Here is a 16,923-nt window from a genome sequence, read left to right on the forward strand (position 1 = left end):
AATGGCACTTAGTGGCTGAAAGTCGTGTTTCTTACTGCGAAGCTGCCCTCTAAAGGGCATCAGGCCTTTCCCATGATCAGGAGAGAGAGAACAGCACAGGTCGATACCAGACCCTTTGCTCTAAGAAGCTGCCTTGAGGCCTAAGAAGAAAGTTTATAGCATGCCTACTGGTTGAAAAATTACCCCATAGGGGAAAAGATCCATTCATGGGGTAGAAGGAGAAAGACCACCCAGAGAAGGAAATCAGAATAACTTTCTGAATCACCTGCTACCTAAGAAAGGGCAGGAAGGCAGTATTAAACTTGGTATTGTAAAACAGGAAACACAACTAGCACACAATAGAATGTTTAAATCACATTTTAACTGACAGGAAGCTGCAGAGAGTTGTAGCTATTGCCTGAACAGCAGGCAGATTTGAAACTAGGAGTTGCTATAGCCCCTTTTCATCAAACTAGCAATTCCATCTAAATAGTATTCTGAATTGATCTAAGGTTACTGTGTGTGTCAACATATGTAAGTGGATTTGTGTGTATCAGCATAGAGACAGAGTTGGCCAGATATATTCCCTACTCCTACATAATCCTAGCAGAATAGAAAGGGTATGGTGGATGGGAAAGAGTGGGAAAGTCCCATCTTTTTGACATGTGAGTAATGCAAACATTTCCCTAAACTTTCTCTACTTTAAACATTCAAATGAATTCCAGGAACTTTTGTGTGGAGACATTGCCACCCTGCTGGCATAGGCCACAGCAATGCCCTCTTTCCCAGAATTGTGGTCAGGGACAGTGGATGGCAATAGTGACCTCTGTATATGAAATCATGCTTCTTGGTGACTTGGTTCTTGTTTATCTTACCTAGCATATGTGGTCCATTGTACTCACAAATGATGGAATTTAAAGGGGAATAAGTGCTAACCTGGTTGTTCAAACAGGATGGGATTGTTCCTGTGGGGTTTGTACCATTCCAGAAGAATCTGTGGTCTTGAACGAGGTTAAATAGAAATTGCTGAATCAGCCCTATGCTGGGAAAGGGTAGACAATGCCCTTTGGGCTAGAGAAGGTTACACAGTGATTCCTGTAAGCAGGGTGGATGCACAAGTCACTTGAAGGTTAAAAAGAAACTCCTTTCTTTCCACCCCCTTTTTAACATTATCTTTTCTTGAAATGAAATTCACATAACATACAATTAACCACTTTAAAGTATACAATTCAGTGGTATTAGGCGTACTTACAATGTTGTGCAAGCACTGGCTCTCTCTGGTTTTAAAACTTTTTCATCACTCCATGAAAACACCCCATCCTCATTAAAAGGCTGCTCCCCATTCCTCCCTTTTCCATCCTTAAGTGACCCCTGATCTTTCTGTCTCTCTGAATTTGCTTAATCTGCATATATCATACAATTGGATATATCATACAATTGGACATATCATACGTGTGATCTCATCACTGGCTTCTTAGCATACTATTTTCAAGGTTCATTCAAGTTGTAGCAATGTCTCAGTACTTTGCTCATTTTTATGGCTGAATAATATTACAAAAATTGTGGTTTATACATTCATCCTTTGGTAGACATTGGGCTGTTTAAACCATTTGGCTTTTATGAATAATGCTACTATAAACATGTGTGACTAAGTGTGTGTATATATGTTTTCATTCCTCTTGGGCAAGGAATTGCTGGATCATATAATAATTCTATGCTGTTTTTTAAGGAACCATCAAACTGTTAACCGTAGGGACTGCATGCACCATTTTACATTCCCATCAATAACATATGAAGTTTCCAAGTTCTCCAGATCCTCACCAATACTGTTATTATCTGTCTTTTTGGTTACAGATGTCCTAGTGGATGTGAAATAGAATCTCATTGAGGTTTTGAATTGCTTTTCTTTACTAGTCAGTGATGTTGAATATCTTACATGTTTATTGGTCTTTTGGAGAAATGTCTACTCAAGTCCTTTGCTCAGTTTTTATTGAGTTGTTTGTCCTTTTGTTGTTGTGTTGTAAGAATTTTTTAATATATTCAAGATATTAAACCCTTACCAGGTAAATGACTTGAAAATATTTTCTCCCATTCCATAGTTAGTCTTTTTCACATCCTTGATAATGTCTTGTGATGAACAAAAGTTTTTAATTTTTGTGATGCCCAATTTATCTATTTTTTCTTTTGTTGCTTTCGTTTTAGGTGTCAAATCTGAGAATCCGTTGCCCTTTGTTTTCTTCTAATAAGTTTAGCCCTTATATTTAGGTTGTTGACCTATTTTTTTTCCATAAACCTTTTTAATTTAATTTTTATTTTTTTCTTTTTGGTTTTTCAATTACAATTGTCCCATTTTTTCCCCACTTCTCTCCCCAACGCAGCCCACCCCCTCTCCCGCAATCATATCCCTCCCCGTAGTCCATGTCCATGAGTCTTTTATACACGTTCTTTGACTAAACCCTTCCCTTACTTATCCCCCTTCTCTCCCTCCCCTCTCCCCCCTATTGACTGCTATTCTGCTTTGTTCTATTTAATTCTTTTGTTTGTGTTGTTCTTTAGTTTCCTGTATTAGGTGATATCATATGGTATTTTTCTTCCTTTGCCTGGCTTATTTCACTAAGCATAATTCTCTCTAGTTCCATCCATGTTGTTGCAAATAGCAGGAGTTCCTTCTTTCTTTCTGCAACATAGTATTCCATTGTGTAAATGTACCACAGTTTTTTGATCCACTCACCTACAGATGGGCACTTCGGTCGTTTCCAGCACTTAGCTATTGTAAACAGGGCTGCAATGAACATAGGGGTGCTTAAGTTCTTTTGAATTGGTGTTTCAAGATTCTTCGGGTATAATCCTAGTAGTGGAATCGCTGGTTCAAAAGGCAGTTGCATTTTTAGTTTTTTGAGGTAATTCCATACTGTTTTCCATAGTGGCTGTACCAGTCTGCATTCCCACCAACAGTGCAGTAGGGTTCCCGTTTCTCCACATCCTCGCCAGCACTTGTTGCTTGTTGATTTGTTGATGATTGCCATTCTGACTGGTGTAAAATGGTATCTCATTGTGGTTTTTATTTGCATCTCCCTGATGGCTAATGATGTTGAGCATTTCCTCATGTGTCTATGGACCTTCTGTATGTCCTCTTCGGAGAAGTGTTTGTTCAGGTCCTTTGCCCATTTTTTAATTGGGTTGTTTGTTTTCTTGATGTTGAGTCGTATCAGCTCTTTATATATTTTTGAGATCAGTCCCCTGTCTGTGATGTCATTGGCAAATACATTTACCCATATGGTTGCTTTCCTTTTCATCTTGATGATGTTTTCTTTTGCTGAGCAGAAATTCTTTAGTTTGATGTAATCTCATTTGTTTATTTTTTCCTTTATTTCTCTTGCTTTAGGAGATGTATCCGTGAAGAAATTGTTATGTGTGATATCTGAAATTTTCCTGCCTATGTTTTCCTCTAGGACTTTTACGGTGTCATGGCTTATGTTTAAGTTTTTGATCCATCTTGAGTTTATTCTCGTGTGTGGTTTAAGTTGGTGGTCTAGTTTCATTTTTTTGCACGTCCCTGTCCAGTTCTCCCAGCACCATTTGTTAAAGAGGCTCTTCTCACTCCATTTTATGTTCCTTCCTCCTTTATCAAATATTAGTTAACTGTATAGTCCTGGATTTATTTCTGGACTCTCTATTCTGTTCCACTGATCTATATGTCTGTTCTTATGCCAGTACCAGACTGTTTTGATCACAGTGGCTTTGTAGTATTGTTTGATGTCTGGTATCATGATTCCTCCTGCTGTGTTCTTCTGTTTCAAGATTGCTTTTGCTATTCGGGGTCTTTTTTGGTTCCATATGAAATTTTGGAGTATTTGTTCTAGGTCAGTGAAATATGTCATTGGTATTTTAATAGGGATTGCATTGAATCTGTAAATTGCTTTGGGTAGTATGGCCATTTGGATGATGTTGATTCTTCCCATCCAAGAAATTGTATTTGCTTCCATTTATTTGTATCTTCCTTAATTTCTTTCTTCAATGTTGCGTAATTTTCAGTGTACAGGTCTTTTATCTCTTTGGTTAAGTTTATTGCTAGGTATTTTATTTTTCTTGTTGCTATAGTAAATGGTATTTTCTTTTTTGCTTCTCTCTCCGATATTTTATTGTTGGTGTACAGAAATGCCTTCGATTTCTGTATATTAATTTTGTACCCTATTTTGCCAAATTCACTTATTATATCGGGTAGTCTTTTAGTGGAGTTTATAGGGTTTTCTAGGTATACTATCATGTCATCTGCATATAATGATAGTTTTACTTCTTCTTTCCCAATTTGGATGCCTTTTATTTCTTTTTCTTGTCTTATTGCTGTGGCTAGGACTTCCAACACTATGTTGAATAGAAGTGGGGAGAGTGGACAGCCTTGTCTAGTTCCTGATTTCAGTGGGAATGCTTTCAGTTTTTGTCCATTGAGTATGATATTGGCTTCAGGTTTCTCATATATAGCCCTAATTATGTTAAGGTATGCTCCCTCTATTCCCATTTTGCTGAGTGTTTTTCATCATAAATGGGTGTTGTACTTTATCAAATGCTTTTTCTGCTTCTATTGATATGATCATGTGATTTTTGTCTTTCATTCTGTTTAGATTATGTATTATATTTATTGATTTGCGAATATTAAACCATCCTTGCATCCCTGGGATGAATCCCACTTGATTGTGGTGTATGATCTTTCTGATGTATTGCTGGATCCTGTTTGCCAATATTTTGATGAGGATTTTAGCATCTATGTTCATCAGTGATATTGGCCTGTAGTTTTCTTTCTTTGTTGTGTCTTGACCTGGTTTTGGGATTAGGATAATACTGGCTTCATAGAAAGAGTTTGAGATTTTCCCTTCTTCTTGGATTTTTCGGAATAGTTTGAGGAGGATAGGAGTTAGTTGTTCCCTAAATGTTTTGTAGATTTCGCCTGTGAAGCCATCCGGTCTAGGGCTTTTGTGTGCAGGGAGATTTTGGATTACTGTTTCAATTTCCTTCTTTGTTATTGGTCTGTTGAGACTTTCCACTTCTTCTTGATTCAGTTTTGGAAGGTTATATGTTTCTAGAAATTCGTCCATTTGTTCTAGATTGTCAAATTTCTTGCCATACAGTTGTCTGTAGTAATTTCTATTATTTGTATTTCTGTGGTATCAGTCGTGATTTCTCCTCTTTCATTTATGATTTTGTTTATTTGGGTCTTCTCTCTTTTTTTCTTGATTAGACTGGCTAGAGGCTTGTCGATTTTGTTTATTTTTTTGAAGAACCAGCTCCTAGTTTTGTTGATCTTTTGGATTGTTTAGTCTCTATGTCATTTACTTCTGCTCTGATCTTGGTGATTTCCTTCCCTCTTTTTGCCCTAGGCTTTGTTTGTTTTTGTTGTTCTAGTTCTTGTGGCTTTAGGGTTAGATTTTTTATTTGAGAATCTTCTATCCTTTTCAGATATGCCTGTATTGCTATGAACTTCCCTCTCAGGACTGCTTTTGCTGTGTCCCACGGTTTGGGACTGTTGTGTGCTCATTATTAGTATCTAGAAATTTCTTGATTTCTTATTTGATGTCATTGTTAACCCATTCATTATTTAATAGCATGCTATTCAATCTCCATGAGTTTGGATGTCTTTGATTTTTTTCTCTGAGGTTGATTTTTAGTTTCAAGGTATTGTGGTCTGAAAAGATGCTTGATATGATTTCAATTTTCTCGAATTTGTTGAGGCTTGTTTTGTGTCCTATCATGTGGTCTATCTTTGAAAATGTCCCATGTGCATTTGAAAATAATGTATATTTTGCTTCTTTGGGGTGGAAAGTTCTATATATATCAGTTAGGTCCATGTGGTTTAGTGTGTTGTTCAATGCCTGTATATCCTTGGTGTTTCTTTGCTTTGGTGATCTGTCTATTGTTGATAATGGAGTGTTGAAGTCCCCTACTATGAGTGTGTTGTTGTTGATATCCTTCTTGTGGTCTTCTAGTATTTGCTTTATGTATTTGGGTGCTCCTATGTTGGGTGCATATATGTTTATCAGTGTTATATCTTCTTGATGGATTGTTCCTTTAAGTATTACGAAATGTCCTTTGTCTCTTTTTATTGCCCTTGCTTTGAAATCTGTTTTGTCTGATATGAGGACTGCTACCCCGGCTTTTTTTTCCGGTCCGTTTGCTTGGAATATTTTTTTATATCTCTTTACTTTCAGTCTGTGTAAATCTTTTGTTTTGAGGTGTGTTTCTTGTAGACAGCAAATATGTGGGTCCTGTTTTTTTAATCCATTCCGTTACCCTATGTCTTTTAATTGGAGCATTTAATCCATTTACATTTAAGGTTATTATTGACGTGTATTTATTCATTTCCCTTTGTACCTCTGTTCCTCTACTCTTTTTTTTTTTCTTCTTCTTTTTTCTTAGAACACTCCCTTTAGCATCTCTTGCAATGCTGGTTTGCTGGAGATGTATTCTTTTAGTCTTCCTTTGTCTGAGACACTCCTAATTTCACCTTCTATTTTGAATGAGAGCCTTGCTGGGTAGAGTATTCTTGGTTGTAGGCCTTTGTTTTTCATTGCTTGAATTATTTTTGACCATTCCCTTCTGACTTGTAATGTTTCTGTTGAGAAATCAGTTGATAGCCTTATCGGAGCTCCCTTGTATGTTATTTGCTGTTTTTCTCTTGCTGCTTTTAGGATTCTCTCTTTGTCTTGGAATGTTGCCATTTTAATTATGATGTGCCTTGGAGTGGGTTTTGGGGGGTTCCTCTTCATTGGAACTCTCTGTGCTTCCTGAACTTGTATAACTTTTTCTCTCATCAGGTTCAGAAAATTTTCTGTCACTATTTCTCCTTTCAGTTTTTCAATTCCATGCTCCTTTTCTTCTCCCTTTCTAATTCCGATGATCCTGATATTATTTCTTCTCATGCTATCCTGTAATTCCCTTACATATTGTTCATATTTTTTTAATCTTTTTTCATTTTGCTGTATTGTCTGGGAGTTTTTCTCTACATTATCTTCTAACTCACTAATCAGATCCTCTGCTTCATTCAGTCTGCTTTTGACTGATTCTACTGTGTTTTTCAGTTCAGAGACTGAATTCTTCATTTCTTCCTGGTTCTTGTTAATAGTTTCTGTGTCTTTTTTTATGCTGGTGTAGTTCTCTGCAAGTTCCCTGTAATTTTCTTGGAGCTGCTGGTAACTTCCTTGGAGGTTGTCATAGTTGTTTTTAAGGTTGTCGAGTATATTGAGCTTCTTTACTACCATTGTTTTGAATTCCATGCCTGACATTTGGGCTATGTCTATTTCATCTACCTCTCTTTCTGAGGATTCCTCTTTTCTTTTCATTGAGGGGTTATTTTGGCGTCTTACCATGTTGATTTCCTCTTGTTTGTTTTTATTTTTTGGGGGGGATGGTCTGCTTTGACTTCCCTCCTTTGTGGTGTGAGATTCTTTATGGGAGATCTGGAGGTTTCAGTGGTGCAGTCTCTTTGATATCCTGAGCCTGATGTTCTTGGGTTACCCTTTATGTCGTTTGTTTATGCTGTCTGGTTATATTTCAGATGTTCTTTGGTAGGATCTTCCTTCTGGCTAGTTGATTGAGAGTCACTCTATCCACTTTGTCTTGAGTTTCAGTTCAGCCTTGGTGTGTCGTCTTGTTTTTCTGAGTCCACAGCTGGTCTAGTGTGGCAGTTCAGAGGTTCTTGTTCCTTGCAGCAATGGTGTGCGCCCGTGGTGGCCAGCATGGCGCGCTCTCTTGCTGCCCGCTGGAGCCAGCTGAGGTGTCCTGGCGCATGCGCCCCTGCACGCACGGGGCGGCCCGAGAGCTTGCCCCGCGATTGGCGCATATTGTAGCCGGGCCAAGGTGTTTTCGCGCTCGCGTGCCCGTGCCCTTAGTCCTGCTGAGCCAAGCTCTGGGAGTTGGTCTCTCTCCTCTTAGGGCAGGGCCCCAGACACTTGTGCACAGTGGAAGTGAGCATCTGTGAGTCGCTGCCGCCCGATGTTCCGGCGCCGCAGCTGCCTACCTTCCCTCACCCATCTGGGCGGGCACGAACAGAGCCTGAGCTAGTGGTCTGGCTTTCCGGCCTGGGGCCTGGTACCCACTGGAGCTGGCTAGGGGTGTCTGCGCACGGTCCTCTGCGTGTTCAGTGGGCCCTCCCTGCGCCCGTTGGGGCACTGATCTTATGTCCATTGGGGAGTGTCCGAGGGGAACCTGGACTTACGGCCCTGCGCACCTGGGCCAGTGAATGAGGGCACTTCCCTATGTGTGCCCCCGTGACCCAAGGGTAAGGTTGGGGAGTGGATGAGCGCGCCTCTGCGCCTGCGCTCCTCAAGAATGACCTACCACCCCCAAACTTTCCTCCCCTCTCCAAAGTCCACTAGAGAAAAATATAAAGGAGAATTATGTTCTCACTTGCCCGGCAGCACGCTGTCTCCTGTCCTTCAGCGCCAATGCCACTTGGTCGAGTCCCGTCTCTGCCAGCAGGCAGAAATCCGCTCTCCTCCCGACTCCTCTCTGGGGTAGCCTATGGTCACCAAAAAGCCTTTGTGTACTTTCAGCCACAGCTCGGGCAGCCACCCCAGTCAGGAATCCCGTTTCGTCCCCTTTTCCTCAGCTATCCTCACTAAACAGGTCATTCCCAGATGGTTTTTCTCTAATGCAGCAGTGCCAAGGCTCGACTCCTGCCAGTGTCCAGCTGCTCACTGAGATGTTCTGTCTGCAATTAGCCCAAACTGTAGACGGGTCTCAGGAGCCTGAAAGCGCAGCCTCCCCTCACCCCTCCCCCATGTTCCCACTGTTGACCTATTTTGGGTTATTTTTTTAATATGGTGTAAGGTTGGAGTCCAACTTCATTTGTTAAAAGTGTGATTATTCATTTTTCCCATATAATTTGTTGAAAAGACTGTTATTTCACTCACTGAATGGTCTTGGTACCCTGGCTGAAAATCAACTGATGGTAGATGTCTGGGTTTATTTCTGGACTCTCAATTCTATTTCATTTGTCTGTATGTCTATCCTTATGCCAGTACAACATTGTTTTGATTTACTCTAGCTTGTAATAAGCTTTGAAATTGGGAAGTGTGAGTCTTCCTGCCTTGCTTTTCTTTTTCACTATTGTTTGGGCTACTCAAGGATACTTAAGATTCCTTATAAGTTTGAGAATTGGCTTTTCCATTTCCACAAAAGAAATAATTTGAAATTTTTATAGGGATTGCATCGAATCTGTAGACCACATTAGGGACTATAGCCACACACTACTTAACAATGGGGATATGTTCTGACAAACTGGTCATTAGGTCATTTCATCACTGTGCAAACATCATAGAGTTCACTTACAAAAATCTAGATGGTATAGCCTACTATGCACCAAGGCTATACCACTGATGTGCATGCAATCCGTCATTGACCAAGACATCGTTACGCAGCACATAACTGCATTGGCATATTAACAATGTTAGGTCCTCCAATCTGTGAGTATGAGATGCCTTTCCATTTATTTAATTTATTTCAGGAATATTTTGTAATTTTCAATGTATAAGCCTTTTACTTCCAAGGCTAAATTTATTCCTAGGTATTTTATTCTTTTGGATGCTATTCTAAATATAATTGTTTTCTTAACTTCCTCCTCAGATTGCTCAGTATTGGCATATAGAAACAACTGATTTTTATTTGTTGATCTTACACCCTGAAACTAACTTTCTTTCCCTTCTTTCCTTCCTTCCTTTTTTTTTTCTTTCTTTCTTGCTTGCTTGCTTATTTACTTGAGTAGTTTTTCTGTGTGTGCATTTAATGGGAATATATACACAGGTGTGGGAAAAGGTAGGTTTACAGTTGTTCACATATAAAATAATACAATAATTAACAAATAGCATAAGGGGAAACCATTTTGCATACTTACAACAGTAAACCTACATTTGCCGCCCCTCCATTCATCTGTGAATATAGTTTTACTTCTTCCCAATTTGGATACCTTTGATTTTTTTTCTCTTGCCTAATTGCTCTAGCTTGGACTTCCAATGTTGAATAGAAGAGGAAGGCAGACATCCTCATCCTGTTTCTGATCTCAGGGGGAAACTTACAGTCTTTCACCAATGAGTATGTTAGCTGTGGGTTTTACATGTATGCCTTTTATCACGTTAAGGAACTTGCCTATCTAGCTTGCTAAAGATTTCATCATGAAAGGGTGTTAACTTCTGTCAAATGCTTTTTTCTGAGTCTATTGAAAGGATCATTTTCCTTCTGTGGTCTATTAATGTGGTGTACTGCATTAGTTCCTTATCTTATATTGAACCAACCACCCTTGTATTTCTGGGATAAATCCCACTTGGCCATGGTGTATAATCCTTTTAATGTGCTCTTGTATTCAGTTTGCTGATATTTTGTTGAGGAATTTTGTGTCTATAGGCATAAGGAATACTGGTCAGTGGTTTTTTTTCTTGTAGTATCTTTGGCTTTGGTATCAGGCTAATGATGGCCTTATAGAATGTGTTAGTAAGTGTCCTTTCCTCTTCTATTTTTCAAAGAGTTTGAATAGAACTAGTGTTAAATCTTTACATGTTTGGTAGAATTCACCAATGAAGCCTGTTAGTTGGGAGGATTTTGATTACTGATTCAATCTCGTTATAAGTCTGTTCAGATTTTCTATTTTCTAGAGTCGGTTTCAGTAATTTGTGTGTTTCTAGGAACTTGTTCGTTTCATCCAGACTAATTTGTTGGCACACAACTGCTTGTAATATTCTCTTATAATTCTTTTAATTTTTGTAAGGATGGTGGTGACATCTGTTTTCATTTTCAATTTTAGTTATTTGTGTCTTTTTTCTTAATGAGTCTAAAGATCTTCCCATTTTGTTAATCTTCTTAAAGAACCAACCATTTGTTTAAATGGTTCTATTTTTTTCTCTTTCATTTACCTCTGCTCTAATCGTTATTGTTTCCTTCTTTCTGTTGGCTTTAGATTTGTTTGCTCTTCTTTTTCTAGTTCCTGAAGGTGTAGAATTTGGGTGTTGATTTTAGAGCTTCTTCTTTAATGTGTTTACAGCTATAGCAAAGTTAAGCAAAGTACAGTTTACATATACTCCCTGCCATCCTGTCTCTCCCCACACAGCCTCCCCCGACTACTATTAACACTCCATACCAGAGTTGTACATTTCTTGCAATCAATCAACCTACTTTGGATACATCATTATCACCCAAAGTCTATGGTTTACATTAGAGTTTACTCTAGATATTGTACACCCTAAAGGTTTTGACAATTGTATAATGAAATGTAGTCATCATTATAATATCATACAAAATAGTTTCACTGCCCTAAAATGATCTGTGCTTCACCTTATCATCCTTCCCTCCCCACCAGCCTTGGCAACAACTGATCTTGATCACCCAATTTTAATAATTATAACATAATATTTAGTTAGTGCATATGTGAGCTAAGGACCATGTTACACACTTTTCAACAGTGTAATGAATTTCCCATTTTATAGAATAAGAATTGTAGTTACTAAAGGCCACCTAGCTGCAAAGTGGCAGAGGCAGGATTCAAACCAAGTTTGTCAGGTTCCAGAGACTGAGTTTTTTTAATAATTCACTCTACTGTCTTGATAAGAGGAAAATAATGGTGACAATGATGGCAGTAGTGGTGGTATCTAACATTTATGTAAACAATTCTTACAATGTGCCAAGCGCTGTGTCAAGTGCCTTATGTATTCAATCCTCACAGCAGTTCTATGAAGTAGGCACTATTATTATTGTCATTTTATAGATTAGCAAACTGAGGCTCAGAGAGGTTAAATGACAATATTTCTCAGATGCACAGAATCTACTCAGTGGAGGCTAGGACCACCATTGAAGACTTCATTTTGACCATCCACTCTCTCTCTCTCTAGGGCTGGAGATGGCAAAGATATAGGACAAGGTCTTCCCTGAAAACTGATTCATTGGTTTGGTTCTTAAAGTTGAAAATCCAGAGACTTAAACTTGTTATTCGACTCTTTCTTTCATAAGGGCACATGAGGTCTGACAGCTCTGCTCTCAAGGGTAGCAGACTCTGCCCTTGGTTGTCCAGCCTTAGTTACTGTCTTTCTTGTCACAGGAGGACTGCCCCCAGGCTTCTGGATATGCAAGTAAGGGTCAGAAATAGCCCCATAATCAGCCTCATCAGCTTTGGAAGAGGCCCCTGCAGGAGGGGCCCAAGCAGATCAACACTTTAACCTAGTTACATGAGGGCAGCTGTAATCTGGGCTGATCACATCTTGCTAAGCTGTTGGTGGGGTGGGAAGAGGGTAGAGAAGATGAGCAAGATGGAATGTCTGAAGCCAAGTTGGGTCTTCTGGGGGAGCAATGTCCAAAAACTGTTTCCTGTACCCAAATATCCACAGATGTCACTGGAGCCAGCCCTTCCCCTTCTGGAAGAGCTTGACCTAAAGGCTGGAAGGGTCAAGCTTAATTAGAGTGGCTTCCAGGACTGAGGGAAGTTTTGTGGTAATTCCCAACTGCAGTGAATGTCCATGGCTTAGGCTACCCTAGGATAAGGTGCTACTGTTCTTTAAAAGGCCCACTAACTAACTATTCTTCCACCTTGTTGCAAAAGGTGAGAAAATCACTGTCTTCCTCTGTGTGGGCTAGACAGCTACTCACATCAACCAGGGAGTTCAGGTCAGGCTGGCGCTCCTTTCTCCTGCTCCACCTGTAGCTCATTTCTGGCAATGACTAGCCCTGGGAGGGAGTTCCCTGAGGAAGAAGGCTGAGCTGTCTGGCCAGGCTGTGGTTGGGAAATAAGGAAATAAAGAGTTTTTCCAAAGGGGTATTCTCTAGCCAGGTGGGTGACTCCCATGGGGAAAAGGAAAAGGAAACAAAATTAATGATCATGGAATTACAATATCCTCTTCTTTATGTAATACAGAAAGAGAAAAACAAGTGGCTGATTAAAGTATGCCATGCCATTGCTTACACAATGTATCCCAAATTTAGAGATATGAAAATGTAAAAAAGGCCTCAGACTCAATAAAATAGAGAAAAATTCCTTAAAAATGAGATACAACCTCCCCTCCATACCCATATAGACACAGTGGATGAGTAGTCAAAATCACAGCTAACCTCTGTGCTCTGAGAACAAGCACAGTAACCACCCTGTCTGGAAATAGAATCCCCTTAACACTGGACAGAACTTGATTGTTTAGAAAACTTTCTCACACCCGTTTATCTCACTGGATGTCTCACAGCTTCCCTGGAGTTCAGACAGGTATGACTTGAGCAAGGGCACCCAGGACGTTAGAGAGGATGGAGAACTGGAACTGCAGACCCCTTCTGCTAACCCCTACCGCCCTACTGTTTCAACTACTACACTATGACCACTATCTACAATAAAGCAGAGACAGTACTAGTGAGGGTGATTTAAATAAGTGGTTTTTAAACCCTTTTCCTAATGCAATTGTTTATACATTCTCAATGTACAGAACAGAATAAAATTGGTTTTGTTGTGGGTGAAGTATGGGGAAAGGCCAGAACCCCAACCACACTGCCCTCATCCATCCCCACACCCTAAGAGGCCTCTAAGGCAAGTCCCCAGCCTCCTTGAAGCTCTGAGGAACACTTTCCAAACCTATGGAGTAAGGGGGCTTCAACTGTGTTGGTAATATTCTTTTTCTTAAGCTGAATCTTGATATTATTCTTTATCCCTTTTGTTATACCTTAAACTTGTCATTAAAAAAAAAAAACAACAAAAAACACTGGTGCAGATGGTCAGTTCAAACACATGACTCACAACCCGGAAACTTAAAAGTAAAACAAACAAAAAAAAATGTTTGCTTTGAATTATTAGCTGGAGTGAAGCCTGGGCATTGAAACTGCCTTTGAAACTCAGGTGATTCTGACATGCAAGCAAATGTATAAGCTCCTGTATGAGTGTTGTCTTCTCAGTTCCAATATTCCAGAAATCTGAGGGGGTGTCCTGGAGTGCACAGGAAGGCACCTCCACTGTCAGGGGGCAGAACACTAGAGAGCCCCAGGGTCTTTCTGAAAATGTAATATCAAAGGTATGAAGGGTCCTGGGAATGAGGGAAGAGGAAAGCACAGCTGAAGGGACAGCAAAAGCGGGCAGCACCTCTGCAGGCCTCTTGGACAGACATAGGAGAGTCAGAAGAGATCAGTGTGAATTGGTCTTTGGAGCAGTACGGCTGCGGGTGGTCCTTGGAAAGGAGAACATCCACAGGGCTATTCTATGGGCCTTGTCACCTATCACAGATACATCAAGGAAACATCATCCTCCCTTGCTAAGACCTGCTCGTTGTGGTACACTGAGGCTACTGTCCGGGTGAGATGTAGGAGAAACTGCCGAAAAGTTAGGAAGTCAGCGGTGAAGGCAAAGCCCTTTGAGTCGCCCGCTAGCAGCAGGGGCAGCCTTCCCTACTGCCTCCTTGGGAGATACTTAAACCCCTTTATTAAGCAGTTCAGACATCCCAGATGTGCAATCTAGATGCTGGGAAGTGCTGACTGGGAGAGTGGAGGGTATACGCAGTAACAGAGAGTTCTCGACTTTGGATTCAGCCAGCCTTGCTTGTTGCCAAGATTAGCAAACATATCCTTTGAAAAAGCCATTGTACTTGTCAAACTGACATCTGTGTATCTCTGTTCCTGCACTGGCTTTGGTAGGCCCGGATAAGGGGAAAACTCACTGGGGGATCAGATGGTAACCATCCCAAGCTGCTCTGTACCCCTCCAAGGTGTAGGTGACGCATTCCATGGGCTGGTGAGACTTTTGCCATGCAAACCCCAACCCTGTGTGCCCTGGAAATGGAGGGGTGACTCTACTGAGGATGAACATGCTGAGGACGAGCCAGGGATATGGTAAAGCAGATAGATGATGCCTTCCTCACCTCCCACCCAGAGGTCTGGGTTACAGTCAGGGGAACAGAGTGTCTCAGTCCTCTTCCATCCCAACACCACCACCTCATCCAAGATCCCAGCCACAGAGAGTCCTGCAGAGAAGCAGAATGGGCCACTGAGCAAGGAGGCCCAGAGGCTGGAGCCTGAGGTGCCTTGGCAAACAAAGGCTCACAGCCGAGGGAGGAGCATTTACAGGATGGGTGAAAGCTGGAGCTCTGAGGTCAAGGAGTCTCCGTCACATGATAATCTGATAATCTGATAATCGTGCCTGCAGGACTCCAAGAAAGATCATTGTTCATCTGTCACCTTCCACAGAGCAGGTCCAGTGCCAGGGGCTGGAGGACAAACCACACCCCACCTGCACTCAAGGAGCTCAGCAGCCACAGAGTGAGAGAAAGCCTTAAGGAATTACACAATAGGGGGCAGATGACAGCCCAAGAGTGAGAGGTAGGTGCTGTGGGAGCCAAGAGAAGAATCTAATGTGAACTGGGGCTCAGGGAAGACTACACAGAGGAGCTGACCCTTGAGCTGAGGCCTTTGGACGAGAAGGGAGAGTGGGGAGCCAAGAAAACAGCACAAAGAAAAAGGTAAAGAAGCTGGGAAATAGAATGGCATGAGTAAATGGGGTATGGTATGCCTGGAGCAAGGGGTCTCTCCCTGTGTATGGTTCCTGGGGGAGGGATGAGAAGGAAGAGAGGGAGCCTAGATGTTTACAGGGCCCACAAAAATGAAGCAGTCACATTTGCATTTGAAAGGCTGTTGCCAGCAGTAGGGAAAAGACTGAAGCAGAGACATAGACAGAAGCACTAGCCCAGGCAAGAGGAGGGCATGGCCTCGGTCACTGGTATTTAGCAATTCTGGAAAAGGGAAACAGATAGAAAGGTCATGGGCCCAACTTCTGTCTCTTCCATCCAACAGCCTCTTTCATTCCTTCGCCTAGGCCAGCTCTACCCGGACCCTTGTGCCCCACCCCCACCCCTGCCAACTCCTATTCCTTTCAGATCTGCTCTGAGGCTCACCGGGATCAGGCCTTCTGGCAGCAGAAAAAATGTGGACTTGAGTACTTTGGGTCATGCAGCCATGGGTCTCACCTTCCTCTCTCTTGCCTGCCACGTCATATTCTGGCTCTCCTCCTGGATTTCCTCCCTTCTCTTTCAGGTCTGTGCTGTAACCCCAGCAGTCCAAACAGACCATGGAGTCTGAGGGTGAGTGTAAAGCACATGGGTTTTGTAGTCTAACAAAGTGGCTTCACAATCCAGCTTCTCCATTTAGTAGCTCTGTCTGTCAGCCAGGTGGGGACAGAATTGCCAGTCAACTCACTGTGCTTTTCTGGGACTCACAGGAGATGCTGTGTGTGGAGGGATTTAGCACCATACCTGGCATATGGCCATCCTTAGTGCTTTGTGGATGGAGAACCTGGGCTGGCAAGACAATAAAATGGCTTGCCCTACATGGTGGTTCTGTGGCCCAGGATCGCAGGCCCATGCGTCACTGATACCCTGGGTGCCCAACTACTGGCCAAGGAGATGATCCCCCAGCACTGCGGGACACTTTGGCTAGCTGTGTCCCTTCTAGAAGCAGCACCACCAGTAAAACACCAAGGAAGGCCTCTGTCTGGTGTAACATCAAGCCAGGCTAATCATGCTCACCGTGGTGGGCTGTTCAGTGGGTAGACTTGGGCAGACAGGTGTGACTTTTCCCAAAGTACAGAGTTATCTTGCCCACTTCTCCCCATAAGACATTCTGATTTGCATTGGGCACAGGCCCATGTCAAACAATTCTGGCACAGAGCCAGCCCTCAGGGAACTTGGGATGAGTGAGCCTGAACACATTGGTTTCAAAGTTGCCTTCTCTAACTCAGTCATCATCCAGCCTGACTCAATGCAACATGGGCCCAATGAGCCCAGCCAATGCCCCCAGCAGACAAGCTCTGCTAAGAGCAAAAGACTCCCACAGATCCCTGACAGCACTGGCAGAAGCAGGCAGCACGTGGGAATTCAAGGCCACACGTCCTGCTACATGGCTCCCAGGACAAAGCTATGCTGAGCGTGCCAACTGCCCTTTGGTGGTCCCCTC

The 16,923-nt window shown here is 41.8% G+C and overlaps 1 protein-coding gene across 3 annotated transcripts in view; it reads right to left on the reverse strand.

The window, feature by feature from the left end:
* Positions 1 to 16,923, reverse strand: part of TMEM164 (transmembrane protein 164) — a 272,899-nt gene that overhangs the window by 26,287 nt on the left and 229,689 nt on the right. Inside the window, exon 7 of one of the 3 annotated variants that reach the window (XM_090265430.1) lies at positions 8,380 to 8,491. The exons of the other annotated variants lie outside the window; for them this stretch is intronic. Coding sequence (XP_090121556.1) covers positions 8,380 to 8,491 — 112 coding nt within the window. The remainder of the gene's footprint in view (positions 1 to 8,379; positions 8,492 to 16,923) is intronic. 3 annotated transcript variants of the gene reach the window in all.

The sequence above is a fragment of the Furipterus horrens genome, unplaced genomic scaffold (assembly GCF_987537825.1).
Source record: "Furipterus horrens unplaced genomic scaffold, mFurHor1.1.pri manual_scaffold_17, whole genome shotgun sequence".
Taxonomy (NCBI): domain Eukaryota; kingdom Metazoa; phylum Chordata; class Mammalia; order Chiroptera; family Furipteridae; genus Furipterus; species Furipterus horrens.